Source organism: Jaculus jaculus, chromosome 4, assembly GCF_020740685.1.
Source record: "Jaculus jaculus isolate mJacJac1 chromosome 4, mJacJac1.mat.Y.cur, whole genome shotgun sequence".
Lineage (NCBI taxonomy): Eukaryota > Metazoa > Chordata > Mammalia > Rodentia > Dipodidae > Jaculus > Jaculus jaculus.
In genome coordinates this window covers 1,404,243-1,420,319 of record NC_059105.1, presented here as the reverse complement: position 1 = coordinate 1,420,319, position 16,077 = coordinate 1,404,243, and the positions used below count along the sequence as shown (strand labels likewise).

At 55.9% G+C, this 16,077-nt stretch overlaps 1 protein-coding gene across 1 annotated transcript; it reads left to right on the top strand.

Annotated features, from left to right (window-relative positions):
* The first annotated feature begins 1,926 nt into the window (after positions 1-1,926).
* Positions 1,927-11,681, top strand: Rnpepl1 (arginyl aminopeptidase like 1). The gene is made up of 11 exons (XM_004667827.2): positions 1,927-2,439; positions 5,621-5,761; positions 6,308-6,459; positions 7,287-7,403; positions 7,638-7,873; positions 8,087-8,200; positions 8,534-8,646; positions 8,900-9,008; positions 9,729-9,959; positions 10,037-10,179; positions 10,662-11,681. Exons 1-11 carry the CDS (start codon positions 1,927-1,929, stop codon positions 10,953-10,955), a joined length of 2,163 nt encoding a protein of 720 aa, XP_004667884.2. The 3' UTR covers positions 10,956-11,681.
* Positions 11,682-16,077: the final 4,396 nt, after the last annotated feature.

Sequence of the window (16,077 nt, the reverse complement as noted above, 5' to 3'; positions counted from 1 at the left end):
CCACTGCAGCCCTATCTCAGTGCACACCTCTAGTAGGTATGGCCAGGGTCCCACTCCTGCCTGGGGAGGGGGACATCAGCATGCCTGAATGTGGGTGCCCTTGTCTATGCATTAGAAGGCTGGGGGGGTGTGTAGCACGCCAGAACTGTTTGACTGCCTCTGGTCACTAAAAGGCTGCTGGGGTATGAACAATCTTGTGGGACCGTCAGTCTCAGCTGTCTGTTAGGCTACTGACCACTCAGTTGAGGGCAGCACTAACCCCTAACTCTTAAGTCTGATGCGCCTTTTATTTATTTATTTATTTATTTTTTGAGACAGGGTCTCATGTGTTTCAAGCTGGCCTCAAGCTCAGTATGTAGCCAAGTATTATCTTGAAGTCCTGATCCTTTTACCTCTACTTACCCAGTGTTTGGATTACCATGTGTTACCATGCCAGCCTTCCTCTAGTCTGGATGCAGGACTAACCCCTGCTTCTGGGCCTTGAGGTTCCTGGAGTTGTAGTGGGGACCCTATGAGGAAACCTATTTGTCCTTCTCCCACAACTAAGAGAACACATGGAGTCCTGGGGGGGGGGGGTTACTTTCTAGTTACTGGAACAAAACACTGGTCCAGAAGCAGTTTATGGGAAGGGTTTCAGCTTACAGTTTTGAGGGGAAGTTCCATCATGGTAGAGCAGTGGCTGGGCTGCACATCTTGCCATGGCTACTGGGAAGTAGCCAGTGTGAGCTGGCTCTGGCAAGGGGGCTGGTTTATAACATCCCAAGGACCACCCCAAGTGACACACCTCCTCCAGCAAGGCTCCACCTCCCAGAAAGCCACCATGTAGGGATTAAGACTACCACAGGGCCAAGGAGAACTGCTTCAGTGCTCAGGCTGGTGTCTGTGACTAGCTCTTGGCTCAGTTGTGCTTCCTGCCCTCCTGTGAAAGGCAGGGTCTTCTGGGTTACAACTGGGGAGACTGAGTCCTGACAGTTGAGCACCTCCCAGAGTGATGCTACAGTCACACCACCGGCAAAGGAGGGAAATGCTGGGCTTCTGGAGGCTCCTCCAGCTCCAAAAGCCCCTCTCACTAGGAATCGGAATTCCCATGTCCTGCCCACAGTAATACCTCCTCCATCCATACTGTCTGTTGATGTTAGGTGAGAAAGTCCCTGGTCTGCTGCCTGCCCAGGCCTAGATAGTGCAGCCTTGATGGGCCATCCCAGAATCCAGTTTCAGACCTCCAATGCTTACAGCACTGAGGTGGGACAGAACTCGATCCATCAGCAGCTACACCTACAATGTACAAACGGACCCTGAAATACGGCCAAGTGAAAGCTTATAACCTCTCATACTTAATGTGAATCTAACGCGCACCCGACAGCATAATGTAATCTTGAAGTTCCCAAGCTCATCACATCACATGGCCATGACACAGGCCAACAGGAGGAGTTGCGGGGGGTGGGGAGGGGCTGGGCGAGGAAACCACGAGCATCATTCAAAACCCCGGAGTGGCTGCTGGTGCCCGGAGCACAGGTCTCACCTCGACAGCCCAGCAGCCGCCTCCCGAGCGTGCGGCGATCCAGCCAGCAGGGTTCTCTCCGGCGCTGGCTAGGAGCAAGCTGCGGGGCGCGGGGCTGAGTCGCGCGCCCGGACCCCGCGCACAGCGCCGCGGCTCACAACGTCCTGACTCCCCACGCAGCGCCGCGCCGCGGCTCATGACGCCCGGGGCCCCGGCTCTGCCCGCCGGCGCACAGGCCCCGCGCACAGCGCCCCCGGCGGCGGCCGAGCGGAGCCCGAGCGGGGCGGCGCACGGCGCCGGGCCGGGCGGCTCCCGGCGCGACTTCCTGTTGTGCCCGCGCCCCGCCGCCGCCGCCGGCGCCCCTCGCCCGCTGCCCGCGGCCCGCAGCGGCCGCCGCCCATGGATTTCACTTAGTGCCGGCGGCCATGGCGGCGCAGTGCTGCTGCCGCAAGGCGCCCGGCGCCGAGGCCGCGCCCGCCCGCCCGCCGCCCGAGCCGCCGCCCGCCCTGGACGTGGCCTCGGCCTCTAGCGCGCAGCTCTTCCGCCTCCGCCACCTGCAGCTGGGCCTGGAGCTGCGGCCCGAGGCGCGCGAGCTGGCCGGCTGCCTGGTGCTGGAGCTGTGCGCGCTGCGGCCCGCGCCCCGCGCGCTCGTGCTCGACGCGCACCCGGCCCTGCGCCTGCACTCGGCCTCCTTCCGCCGCGCCCCCGCCGCCGCCGCGGCGCCCTGCGCCTTCGCCTTTCCCGCGCCGGGGTCGGGGCCCCCGCTGCCCGCCTTTGCCGACGCGCCTGGCACCGAACCCGTGGACTGTCCGCTGGCCTTCAGGTTGGACCCGTTCACCGACTACGGCTCCTCGCTCACCGTCACGCTGCCGGCGGAGCTGCAGGCACACCAGCCCTTCCAGGTCATCCTGCGCTACACCTCCACTGACGCTCCCGCTGTGAGTCCCGCCCAGGGGGCAGCCGGGGTTGCGGGCGAGCGGTGGCGTTCTCCAGGGGTCTTCAGGCCGCATAGCCGGGCCAGGGGCTGTTAATCTGCACCCCACTGCTGGGGCACCTGCAGAGAGAGTGAAGTCGCCTGGCCCCGGAGTGCCATTGGCCATTCCAGCTGCTGCGTTCAAGTTCTCTCTCTCTTCTCTCTCTCTCTCTCTCTCTCTCTCTCTCTCTCTTTCTCTCTCTCTCTTTTGAGGTAGGGTCTCACTCTAGCCCAGGCTGACCGGGAATTCACTATGTAGTCACAGGATGGTCTTGAACTCGTAGTGATCCTCCTACCTCTGCCTCCGGAGTGCTGGGATTAAAGGCGTACACCACCACGTTTAAGTTCTTAATAGTTTTGGTCCAGACCCCATGTGGGCAGTATGGACAGGGACACCATGCCACTCAGGGAGACCTCCCATTCAGTCATTATGCCCCTCTGTGGATACAAAGCCAGACTATTTGCAGGAGTTTGGCATTGAGAGGTGGGCCTGGTGTGCCCACTGCAGAAAGGCCTCCTGTGATCCAGGTCTTCAGAGGGTTCGAAGACACCCAGGTATAATTACTGGAGGTGGAGTGAGGGACAGAGAGTTCTAGTGGGAGGCAGAAAAGAAGACATGGGCTGTGAAGCTTGGCTTTGGGCTCCCTAACCTGGGCTGTGGCATGCTCTAACTCCCAACCTAAACACACTAGACTCTGGACACAGGGCACTAACCACCCAGAAGCCCTGGCTGAACAGATAGTGCACGCCGTGGCTGCACAGCCAGTGAGCTTTCGGGATGAAGTAGGACCTTTGAGTTCTGACGTGTGGTGCTTCTTACCAGCTCCATGGTTAACAGAGCTGTCATGCGATATCCACCATGGCTACATAGCACGACATGCAACTTCACGGCCCCTGGTAAGGTTGCGGTCTCTCACTGACTGGGGCAGCCACTTGAACAAGCCAGGAGCCACAAAGAAGCAAGGTGACATCTGGCAGGCAGAGTGCAAATCGAATGCACTTGTGTGGGCTTTCCTGGGAGCCTTGATTGGGGCCGGCTACCTCACTCCTCAGAACCCCTGCTGTGTGCTAGCAGCTGGCCTGCTGGGAGCCCCTGTGCTGCTGTGATAGTCTCTGTGAGTGACCATGTGCCTCCTAACATGCCAGGTGAGGGCTGAGGAAAGAACTCCTTCCTGGCCTCCACCTGTGAATGTGGACCCCCCTCCCAACTTCTCTGGCCTGCTCAGTAACAACATAGTAGTGGAACCTGAGCGTGCACCAGGCTTTTGTGGACATGGCCACAAAGGTGACAAACTGATTAGCCTTTGGTTGTTCCAGACAGGGAAGGGCAGCCACTCCAGTCTGAGTGGCCCCAGAGTCATTGGCCTGGGGATGAGGGTCTTGCCTGGCCTGTGAGCTGGCCCATACCTGTAGAATCCGAATGGCCTCTAACCTCAGGTACCCACTGTTACATGTGAGCATGTCAGACCACAGGGCTCACATCCCTCAGTCTGTTTCTGTGCCTGATACATGGTTGGAGCTCTCTGGGGTCTTTCAGGAGGCCCTGACTGCAGGCTACAATACCAGAGGCCGTTTGGAGGTGGGGCACTCCCACCCCAGCAGTAACGGCATTCTTCCTGCCGGGCAGTGTCTGGAGCCTGTGGGCCTATTCCTCATCCACTAAGCCATCAGCTCCAACCCCTGGGCCAGGGCCCAGTCCCCTCACTGTAAGAGAATGGTACCTGGAAAGGCAGCCAGCCCCTGTGTCCATGGCCTGGACATGGGGCAGTGAGATGAAAGTCATGCTAGGGGGACGAGTGACTGTAGGAATAGAGCTAGTGCAAGGGGGGAAGGTAGGGATTGAAGGGCATTTGGGGATCTGTCCTCCCAGAATGGGCTAAGGACCACCAGCAGCAGGGACCCTGCTCCATGTAAGGTCCCAGGTCTATGGAGCCCAGAGTCTTGGGACAGACCTAGGAGACTGCATTTGAGAACCAGCTTCCTAAGTAGGTCTCTGAAGGCCCAGCACAAGAGAAAGATATGCTTGCAGCTTGTTGTGGGAAGGAAGCAGAGACAGAGCAGCCAAAAGTACCTTAGAAGTGGTCCATGAATGCTGGCAAGAGACTGGTCAGGTCTGCAAGGCCGGCAAGTTACCCCAGTCTGGGTCTGGGGCCAGGCAGCTCCTCCCCAGTCAAGAGACTGTAGTGCAGACCTCCCTCTCCCTGGACCTGGGTCTGTGGGGCAGGCAGCCTCCCTTCCAGATCTCCGGTTAGTGGAGCAGGCAGTGCCCCTTAGGTCTGGGGTTTGAGAGGGGACAGTCCTGCCAGCTCTGGACTCTGCCCGCCAGGACAGTCAGCCTGTATTCCGTCCATGTATCCACTCATAGAAATGTGTTGGGGATGTCTCCTGTCAGTGGCCCTGGAAGCATTGTCCTGGCAGAAGGCAGTGCAGGGTAGACACAGCAACATAGCTGCAGCTCCTCAGTGAAGGCAGGGCTGTCCTGGACAACTGAGGACTCAGAATCTCTCTGGTCAAGAGGGAAGTTTACTAGGCCAGCGGCCTTGGTGGGCTGGCAGGTGGACAGCAGCTGCTAGGAGGCATACTCATAGTACCATGCTCCGCTGCTGCCTCTGCCTTCAGGCACTGGCAGCCCGAAAGCTCCACACCCTTCCCTTGCCACTTCTGTCCTCTCAGCTCCACTCTCTACCCACTGGTCCTGGCCTGTACTACCCACAAGCTAGGCTGCACTGGGCTGATTCCACTCTGGTCTCCCATGTTTCCATGTTTCTGAGAGACCAGATTGGCTGTCAGCCTGTGGGTATTTGGGCCAAGATGTTCTGACTGTGCCTTGGTTTCCCTTTGGACTCAGTGCCTCAAAGTGCTTTTTCTAGCACTGCCTTGGAGATTCCCGGGCTGGCCCCAGACATGTGGCATCCTGTCTGGAGCCACACTAGCCCAGGTATCTAGCATAAGCCATGCTGGGTCAGCAACCTTTGCTGTCACCCTAGGCTAGGGGAAGAGAATGAGGATGCCAGGTGGACAGGCCAAGGCTGCAGGAGCAGCATTGGCCCTTGACAAGCACCTTGAGGACAGTCAGGTACCCCCAGACCTTGAGCCCAGAGCCCTGAGCCAGCTGACCATCTGCCGATGCTCCACCCTACCCACAGATCTGGTGGCTGGACCCGGAGCTGACCTACGGCAATGCCAAGCCTTTCGTCTTTACCCAGGGCCACTCTGTGTGCAATCGCTCCTTCTTCCCGTGCTTTGATACGCCTGCAGTCAAGTGCACCTACTCAGCTGTCGTCAAGGTCAGGGTTGGGGTTGCCTCTGCATCCTTCTAGCACTGCAGGAACCTGGGCAGAGACTCATCCACCTCCTCCTCTGTACTCTTACCTTCCTGAGCCTGGACCCTAGCTGCTCACGGCCCTTGTCCTAGAGAGAGCTGCTCCTCCCACCATGACAGGCCTGACGGGTGTGGGAGCAAGGGCAGACCAGAATGCAGTGGCAGTGGCACACGGGACCTGATGATCAGGCTCCATGCCCTCCAGAACTGTGAGAATCTGGTGGAGACCCTGGGTCATAGTCCACACCTGGCAGCCCCAAATTGGGGCAGGAGATTTAGGGTGGCTCTTTGATGGAGAAGTCCCTAACCAAGCTTGTGGGGCTTCCTTTCGTGGATATAGGTTTCCCTTCTAGGGGATAGAAGGCTTCCTTGATGGGACCATAGGGTTCCCTATCATGGATGAAGGATCCTCTGACCTGAGTTGTGTAGTTCTCTGCTAGGGATGGAGGTGCTTTCTGATGAGAGCATGGGATCATCCCTCAAAAATATGTTTCCCCTTTTCCTGCAAAAGGCCCCACTGGGGGTGCAGGTGCTGATGAGTGCAACTCGGAGCACATACATGGAGGAGGAAGGTGTCTACCACTTCCATATGGAGCACCCCGTGCCCGCCTACCTCGTGGCCCTTGTGGCCGGAGACCTCAAGCCAGCAGACATTGGGCCCAGGTAGGCTCTTCTGTGTCTTGCCATTATGCTGTTCTACGTGGCCAGGCCTCAGGAGAAGCCCTGCAGATTAAGTCTGTAGCCTACACACATGGCTTCCCTGCCCCAAACCTCCACTAGGCCACCAGGGCATGTGGGCCATCCTCATGTTACAAAGACCTGTCTTGTCACCGCCTGTGGCTTCTACAGAGATCATCACTGTCAGGCCTTCTTTAACATCTCTTCTCAACCCTGACAGTCCTGCCTGCTCACTGCCCTACCTAGCAGTCTGTTTTTACTTCCAAGGCCATGGGCAGCCCTTGCAGGTTCCTCTAGTCTACAGACAAAAGGAATTTTGAGATGTGGTGGCACACACCTTTTATCTCAGCACTTGGGAGGCTGAAGTAGGATCACCATGAGTTCAAGATCACTCTGAGACTACATAGTAAATTCCAGGTCAGCCTGGGCTAGAGTGAGACCCTACCACAAAAAAAATAAATAAATAAATAAATAAATAAATTAAGGAATCAGGGAACCCTTAGGCTGCATTTCTTGTTTGTTTTGTTTTGAAGTAGGGTCTCATTCTAACTAAGACTAACCTGCAACTTACTCTGTAGCCCAGGATGGCCTCTAACTCAAGGTCATTTTCCTACCTCAGTCTCAAGTGCTGGGATTAAAGGCATATGCCACCATGCCCTGCTTGAGATATATTTCTGTGGAAGGGCCAGTGTGGTCCCCATTCAGGGAGGCAGAATGGAGTGGGGGCAGACAAGACAGACTGAGAGCCTGGATAGGGTAAAGTAGATCCAGGCTGGCCAGCCTCAGCCCACCTTCTGTCTGCCCTGTGACAGGAGCCGCGTGTGGGCTGAGCCATGCCTCCTGCCCACGGCTACCAGCAAACTGTCAGGTGCTGTGGAACAGTGGCTGAGTGCAGCCGAGCGTCTGTATGGACCATACATGTGGGGCAGGTATGTCCTGTGCCCTGGCTTCCCTGGCTGGCTGTGCTCCCTCCCTTCAGAGCAGGAAGTGGGGCCAGACCAGGAGCTCCTTGTCTGATCCCTGGGTTCCCTGTCCCCTGGAAAGGAGACGAGAGATACTGCAGAGCTGAGCCGGTGCCCTGAGTGGAGGGTGCAGCAGTGGGCCTGGTGGGTCATAGCCAGAGCCGATCTGCTCCTCACCCGGCCCTGCACCCATGGACACAGATATGACATCGTCTTCCTGCCACCCTCCTTCCCCATTGTGGCCATGGAGAATCCCTGCCTCACCTTCATCATCTCCTCCATCCTTGAGAGTGACGAATTTCTGGTCATTGATGTCATCCATGAGGTGGCCCACAGCTGGTTCGGCAATGCTGTTACCAATGCCACGTGGGAGGAGATGTGGCTGAGTGAGGGCCTGGCCACCTATGCCCAGCGCCGCATCACCACGGAGACCTACGGTACTGCCCAGGGCAGGCAGGGTATGGGTTGGAATGGCCTTGGGTCATCTCAAATGCCAGCTGTGAAGAGCACATAGCCCTCCCCGGCCTGCAGCCCGCCTGTGTTCAGCTGTTCCTGGGCTCAGAAGTGGGCAGCCAGGAGCCATCCTGCCGCGGGCGCTTCACCCTCCCTCACCCCTCCCCCCATGCCTCTCCTCTCCCCACCCCACCTAGGGGCCGCCTTCACCTGCCTGGAGACAGCCTTCCGCCTAGATGCCCTGCACAGGCAGATGCGGCTACTTGGGGAGGACAGCCCAGTCAGCAAGCTGCAAGTTAAGCTGGAGCCAGGTACCATCTCCACCTGGCCCACGCCCAGGACCCCACATATGGGCCTCCTTGGCTGCTGTCCACTTCCTCTACTAAGGCTTCTTCCCCACCATGGCTGAGTCCTTCGCTAAAGCTAGACAGAGTGTCTGCAGTACCCCCAGGTGGCCTCAGCCTGCTGCTGAATCCAAGCACTGGTCACCACGGGGCAGAGCAGGCCCTACCGTTGCTCACCCAGGATGTTAGTATGTGTCTAGATGGGTAAGGGACAGTGGCCCTCTGCCCTGCCCGCTTCTTGGTGCCTGGCCACTGTACATAGGTGGTCGGGTGGCAGTCCTTACAAGGCCTCCCCTGCAGGTGTGAACCCCAGCCACCTGATGAACCTGTTCACCTATGAGAAGGGCTACTGTTTCGTGGACTACCTGTCCCGGCTGTGTGGGGACCCCCGGCGCTTCGACGGCTTTCTCCGAGTGAGCAGATGGACCCTCCTTCCCCAAGCTGTCAGGGTCACCCTTCCCTGGGGGGAGGGGACTAGAAGCCAGGTTGGGCCCTGGCCTGCTAGAGTGCTATCTTCTTGCTTCCCCCACCCGCCCCGCAGTTCCTGTAGGCTACCTGGACCAAGCTGGTCCGTGTCACATACCTTGAAACCTTGGCCCAGTCGGCTGGCCTGGCTTGTGTGCCCAGCCCTCCAGGCCTGCTGAAGCCCTGCCCCTCGTCTCACAGGCCTATGTGGAGAAATACAAGTTCACCAGTGTGGTTGCGCAAGACCTACTGGACTCCTTCCTGAGCTTCTTCCCAGAGCTGAAGGAGCAGAGTGTGGACTGTCGGGCAGGTGAGACCACCTCCCTGCTGTACTGTGTGAGCCCGGGACCAGGGCCACCATAAGAACAGAGAGGAGTCATTGCCTCCCAGGCCCAGATCCCTGGGGCTTCCTGGAAGAGGTGTCACCGAGGATGAGCAGGCTGTTAGGAGTCAGTGAAGAGAGCTATAGAAATAGCCTGCAGAGGGCCTGAGCACCATCCGCAAGGAGGCAGGGATCTGTCCCAGGCCTGGTTGGCCCTACTTGTGCCGCACAAGAGGCTCCTGCAGGTCTGAGAGCTTGGGGACCAAGGAAGAGCTGCAAGTCTTCTTTTTTATTATATTTATTTATTTATTTATTGGGGGGGTTGAGGTAGGGTCTCACTCTATCCCAGGCTGGCCTGGAATTCACTGTGGAGTCTCAGGGTAGCCTCAACCCATGGCGATCCTCCTACCTCTGCCTCTCAAGTGCTGGGATTAAAGGCATGCGCCTTATCTTGAGAGAAGCTAGAATTTGCTAGATGGTGGTGAGGTATGGCTGGGAGGTCTGCGTGTGGCAGCCCTAGGTTTTGGAAGGTATATAAGTGCACCAAGGGATTTGGAGGGGGATAGGCAGAACCTGCCCCCATGATGCCACCTCTCAGGGTCAGGTCACCTACCTGGGACACTCTCATGAACTGGGGTCTCCCTGAAAGGCTGCTCAGGTGGCCCTTCCCCAGCCCAGGCAGGAACCTCAGGCCTGCTCTTCTTGCAGGGCTGGAGTTTGAGCGCTGGCTCAATGCCACGGGCCCACCGCTGGCCGAGCCAGACCTCTCTCAGGGGTCTAGCCTAACCCGGCCCGTGGAGGCCCTCTTCCAGCTGTGGACTGCAGAGCCCCTGGACCAAGCAGCAGCCTCAGCTAGTGCCATTGACATCTCCAAATGGAGGACCTTCCAGACGGCCCTCTTCCTCGACCGGTTACTGGATGGGTCCCCACTCCCCCAGGGTGAGTCCCATAGCCAGCAGGGCAGCCTGGAAGGAGACGTAGCTCCTGCTCAACCCTGACCTGCTGGCTGTCCACAGAGGTGGTGACGAGTCTGTCCCAGTGCTACTCATCCCTGCTGGACTCCATGAACGCAGAGATCCGCATCCGCTGGCTACAGATCGTGGTCCGAAATGACTACTATCCCGACCTCCACAGGGTCCGGCGCTTCCTGGAGAGCCAGGTGCAGCCACCTACCTGGGGTCATGGCGGGGGGTAGCCTCTCCTTGGGGACCTGTCCTGCCTCCCTATCCTGTCGCATTCTACTCAGGCAGGCCAGGTGGGAGCCACATGCAGAGAAGAAGGGTGCAAGATCTAGAGCTCAGTAGGGAGATCTGGACTCCACTGCAGAGTGCAGAGCTGGGAGCAAGAGGTCTTGAGTTGTCTGCACCTCAGGCCTATAGGCATCAGCTTGCAGCTCTGGGCACATGGGCCATCAAACTCCAGGCAGTGACCTAGCATCCCAAGCTGGGACCCTGTTTTCCCATTTCTTTGCACAGTGCCTCTAGCTTGAGCTCTGGAGTTGGCCCAGAGCAGGGAGGTTATAGTGAGAGGCTAAGGGAAGCCTGTGGCTCCAAGTCCAGACCCATTGCCTCACAAGCAGTTCCAGCACTGGTACGGGGAGGCGCTCGGGAGCCTGCCTGTGTGACCAAGTGTCTCCCACAGATGTCACGCATGTACACCATCCCACTGTATGAGGACCTCTGCACCGGAGCCCTCAAGTCCTTCGCACTAGAGGTCTTCTACCAGACGCAGGGCCGGCTACACCCCAATCTGCGCAGAACCATCCAGCAGATCCTGTCCCAGGGCCTGGGCCCCAGCGCTGAGCCCAGTGCAGAGCCCAGCACAGAGCTGGGCAGTGCTGACACAGACACAGACCCAGACTCGCCAGCCCTGCTGCTTGGGGATGAGGCCCCCAGCAGTGCCATCTCTCTCAGGGACGTCAATGTGTCCGCCTAGCCCTGATGGCGGCTGACCTTCGACCTCCCAGACATCACGATTGTGCCTTCTGTGGTCCGGGCTGCCATGACTGTGCCTTGGCTCCGGCCACGAGCTCTGCCCAGGCCCATGAGCCCCTTCTGTGGGCTGTCCCAGGCCAGGGCCATGGGGAGGACCTTGTGTCCATGGAGGCCATGGACCAGGGCCCACCTTGTCCTAGCTCTCTTGCACTGCAGGCCCTGGGGCTTTCCCACACCCACCATGCCTCCTGTCTCAACACTGACAGCCATGTCTCACCTGGGACGCCAGCACCTGCTGAACACTGCTCTGGGGACAGTGACCCCAGCAGTTCCACAGCAACCACCACACTGTGCCTTACGTCTGCCGGAGGCCCAGGTTGCCCTGTCCCTGAAGTGTGCCTCCCTGCAAAGCCCTGTACCTGGACCCTAGGGTTGGCAGCCTTGTTTGGCCCCTGACAGAGGACAAGGACACAGATCTTACTGCAGTGTGGGGGCAGGAGACAGGAGAAGGTGGGCCTTCTTGGGCAGGCCTCAGCCCCTCTGCACTTGGAGTCCAGGCCCAAGAGGCGCCTTAGCAGGATGGTCTGTCCTTACAGCTGCCTTGGTATCACTGGTGCTGTTTGGGCCCACCTGCTGGGAGAGGCACCAGGCCAGGGGCTCCAGCCTGGGGCCACTGCAGCGGGTACCATGGTGACTGTCCCATTAAACCTCTACTCTGCAGACTTGACATCCCTTCCCGTTTGTCCCCATCCTGTCCTTTGTACCTACCCAGCTTCCAGGGTTGGAGTTGACCCACAGGGGCTGAGAACTGGTCACAGTCACAGACCTTGAGAGATGGAGGGTGAGAACCTACCCAGGAGCCCCTAGGGTGCAGAGGGCAGCAGGCATGCCTCCTCAGGCCCCCAGAGAGGGTCCTTGAAACCTTTCATTCTGGACTTGCACATCTGTGACTCTGGTCCAACCTCTTAGCCCCTGGAGCTCAGGCCAGAGTGCCAGTAGGGGTTGTTGGCAGGAGTGCATCTTAGAGTATTGAATGGGAACTCCATACGACAAGGTCCCACCACAGTGGCAGGCTGAGGAATAGTTGCTCTCTGTGACAAAGGGAAGCTCCATGTTCAGAGTGGCAGATGATCTCACTCCTGTGGTTTCCCAAAGACTCAGGCTGGTTCTCACTCAGCACTCTGCAACTTCCCGTGTCATGTGCTGGCTACATTCCTTGTCCCAACCACTGTGCCACATGGTGACCAGGAAATGGAGAGCTGAAAGTGGGGGACAAACAACCCTAAGCCTCTGCCCACCATCCAGGCCCCAGTCTCCAAATGTCCAAGTCACTCTCCCTCTTCAGGAAGCTCTGGAGAGGAGACAATCCAGGCATGCCCCAGAATGAGCCAGAGCTTAGGGTCACCTGACAGTTGATATGCATGGTCTCTACAGCACTGGGTAGAAGGTCCACCCACTCAGGAACGGAGACCAAAAATTCACCCTCACACTCAGCAGGAGATGCAGGGGACGCTGCAGTGACACCTTGTAGAAGAGGGATCTATTATTGCTATGACAAAATACCTGACAAGCAACTGTGTTTTGGCTCACAACTTTAGTCCATCTTGGCAGAGAGGCATGGTGGCAGAAGTGGGTTAGTGGCAGCAGGAGCTTGTCGAGACTCCTCACATGGTGGCACACCCAAAACAGAAAGTCTAGAACTAGGGCCAGGTATAACTGCCAAAGGCCAACCTCTCATGACCAACTGGCACCAGCTAGGTTCCATTTCCTAAAGTTTCCATGTCCTTCAAGATAGTGCCACACCCTGGATACCAAAAGTCCAAAGCATGACCCTGAGGGACAGTTTAGAATCAAACCATAATGGAAGGCTTAGTGTGCCATCCAATTTTAAGCCCTGCCAGGCAGCATGACCAGGGACCCTGTGTGCTCTTGGTGGCACCATCTGGAGGGCTTCTCTCCCTGCTGCCATAAAGCCCACAGCAGCAGAATGTTTCTCTCAACTTCTTCCCACCATAGCTCCTTTAGGTCTCAGCCATCACAGGCTCATGTGGACTCCTTGCTTTGGCAGTGCATGGTGATTCCTTCATGTTCTCCCAGCACCTGATTCCAGCTCCAGGTGTTAGGGATGCACACACAGTGCTTCCTCTAGACACTGCTCAGACCTGCACAAGCCTACAATGATACCCAGAAGTTACAACCACGGGGGCTGTAGCAGACAGCTTCAGGTTCACTGAGATGAACTTCCAGACCAGGCACAGTTATGGAGGAAGGGATATTTATTGAAGCCTACAGATCCAGGGGAAGTTCCATAAATGGCAGAAGAAGCTGGCCTGCCTTCACAGGACCAAGCACAGAGAGAAGTACAAGCCTAAAGGTCAAAAGCCACAGCACACTTCAGGAACTCCAGCTAGGCACACTTTGCATATCTTTAGATTGAAATCTGAAATCCACCACCACACCTTAAGATCCACCCAGTGACACTGCCTCCAGCCAGGTGGCTGCAAATGCAAACTACAAACAATAAAAAACTGAATATATTGGGGGGGCTATCCAAACTACCACAGGGGCATATCTGAGAGGTCAACCTGTCGTGGCTCTGTGTGTCATTAGGGGTGCAGAGGAGCATGCTTTTGGTCATGTCTTCATTCCTGGCCTTCCATCTGTGCTTGTCCCCAAGATGGTGAAGCTGGACTGTTTTTAGCTCCTCTTCCTGTAGCATCTGTCAAAGGGCAGCCTGTAGCCATCACTCAGCCAGTGTTTCCCAGCTTCCTCCTCTGGACCTAGCTGATACTTCACACACTATCTTCCTGTAATGTCTTGTAAGCACCTCCTTCACTAGGTATACCTGTTCTTCCATACACTGCCTTGTGAGTCATCATAGGTGTGATTTACCAGATGTTTTGCCAGGGCAAGCCAACACTTCAAACTCTGGTATTTGCTGCCAGCCACAGTCACACTCTGGCCAATTACACCTGCCCAGTATCCTTGGGCAGCATCCGTCATCTAAGGTTACTTCTACATTAGTGTCTAAATTATACTCCAACTGCAAACATAGTCAGACCCTGGCATATGGAGCTACCAAGTTTCTCACTCAGCTGCAGGAATGACAAGGGTAGTGGTGTAATCAGCTCCATGTTGCTGGGATAAACTTCCAGACAGACACTTTATGGGAGGAACAGATCCAAGGGGAAGTTCCATCTATGGTGGAAGAAGCTGGCTTGCATTCTTAAATCCAAGCAGAGAGAGACCACAACCAACCAACACCACAAGCATGCACAAAAACTGGCAGCAAAACGGCAGGGACTCAGAGCTCAGACTGTTCTGCTACCTTTGCACTAGAAATCAGATCAGTGCCCACGGACCCCTTTTGGAGACAGATGGCTGGAAGTCCAAGTTACAAGTTCTACTAAAACATCTGAGGGCTGGAGAGATGGCTTAGCAGTTAAGGAACTTGCCTGCAATGCCTAAGAATTCATGTTCAAATCTCCAGGTCCCACATAAGCCAGACACACAGTGATGCAAGGGCGTAATGTTGCACATGCACGCAACGGATGCACACATCTGGAGTTTGATTGCAGTAGCTGAAGGCCCTGGCATGTCAATTCTCTATATGGCCCCCTCAAATAAAAAAAAAATCTGAGTCTATTGGGAGACATACATTCAAATACCACGGGTGAAGTGCACTTCTCTTCCCTGTGGCTACTGACAGAGGAGATAACCGCATTACCGGGAATTGTGCAAAGGATAAGCCAGAAGGGATCACACCCAAATGCCCCACTTTTGTTCTCAGCCCACCCCAGCATGTGCATGGGAGTATTTGGCAGACATTACCAACAACCACTAGAAGAGCTGCAAAGGGCTGGGGAATATCTACAGACTAGGGACTAGCCAGGCACATAGATAGCTGTCATTACAGTCAGAATGATGTTCAGAAAGGGTGGGGGGCAAGATTCTGACAAAAGAGACTGGCTCCCACAGGGGCAGCTTGGAGAGCTGAAGCCTGCATGAGGCAGCAGTGAGAGGGATGGTGGGTTCTCATGTAGCCCCGTGTGGCCTCTGAGGATTTTAGGATCTGATAGTTTCCCAAGTCCCTCAGGCATGTCCTGTGTTGTTTCAAATGTCTGTGAGTGACCCTCCTAAGGCCAGAGAGTTTGGACAGAACAGTGAGGAACTTCTAGCATGGAGACAAGACACAGCTGAGAATCACCTGCTCAGGTTAGAGAGTGAAAACCAAACTTACAAGAGACACAGCTAAAGGATATTGGATGAGGGCTTTAGAACAGCTAAAATCTCAGGCACAAACAGGATGCACTGTGAAACTGAGAAATGGGCCCCGTTGGTGATTACTGGGGGACTCAAAACTTGTCAGTGCTGAGTAACTGTTGAGGGCTAGGATCTAAATGGGGAATCAGTATCACCCCCTGAGGTTCAGGGAACACATCTGAAGAATTAGTAGAAAGAATTTAAGAGCCAGAGGATGGGGTAAGAAGTATTGTGGAATTTTGTATTCTGGACATGGCATAGCCATTGCATTCACAAACTCATGGTGGGGCTCTTAAGACCCCCCCACCCCTCCTTGGGGAGTTATTGGCAGTTAATGTTTGCTAGGGAACTGGAGACATGTTCTATTTTTTTGAAAAAAATATTTTATTTGCAAGCAGAGAGTTATATATATAGAGAGAGATTGAGTGATGGGCATGCCAGGGCCTCTAGCCACTGCAAACAAACTCCAGACACATGTGCTGCTCTGTGCATCTGGCTTATGTGGGTGCTGGGTCGTTAGGCTTTGCAGGCAGGCACCTGAACCACTGAGCCATCTCTCCAACCTGGGCAAGAGACATTTTATTAAGTAGTGTAGCCACGGATAAGTTGCTCATGCTCTGGTAAATAACCTTCTACCAATGTTCATGCAAACAACCTAATTCAGGAATTAGGAAGAGGTTGAACAGAGAGGATGGGAGCAAGAGAAAGTAATGGGGATGAATATGATCAAAATACATCATATATATGTATAAAATCAATTTGAAATGTCACACACACACTCCACGTCAATCAGGAACCAGTGGTCATGAAATAGAATCCAGAGACCAGACATCTTTGTTTTTAGTTTTTCATTAATTTTT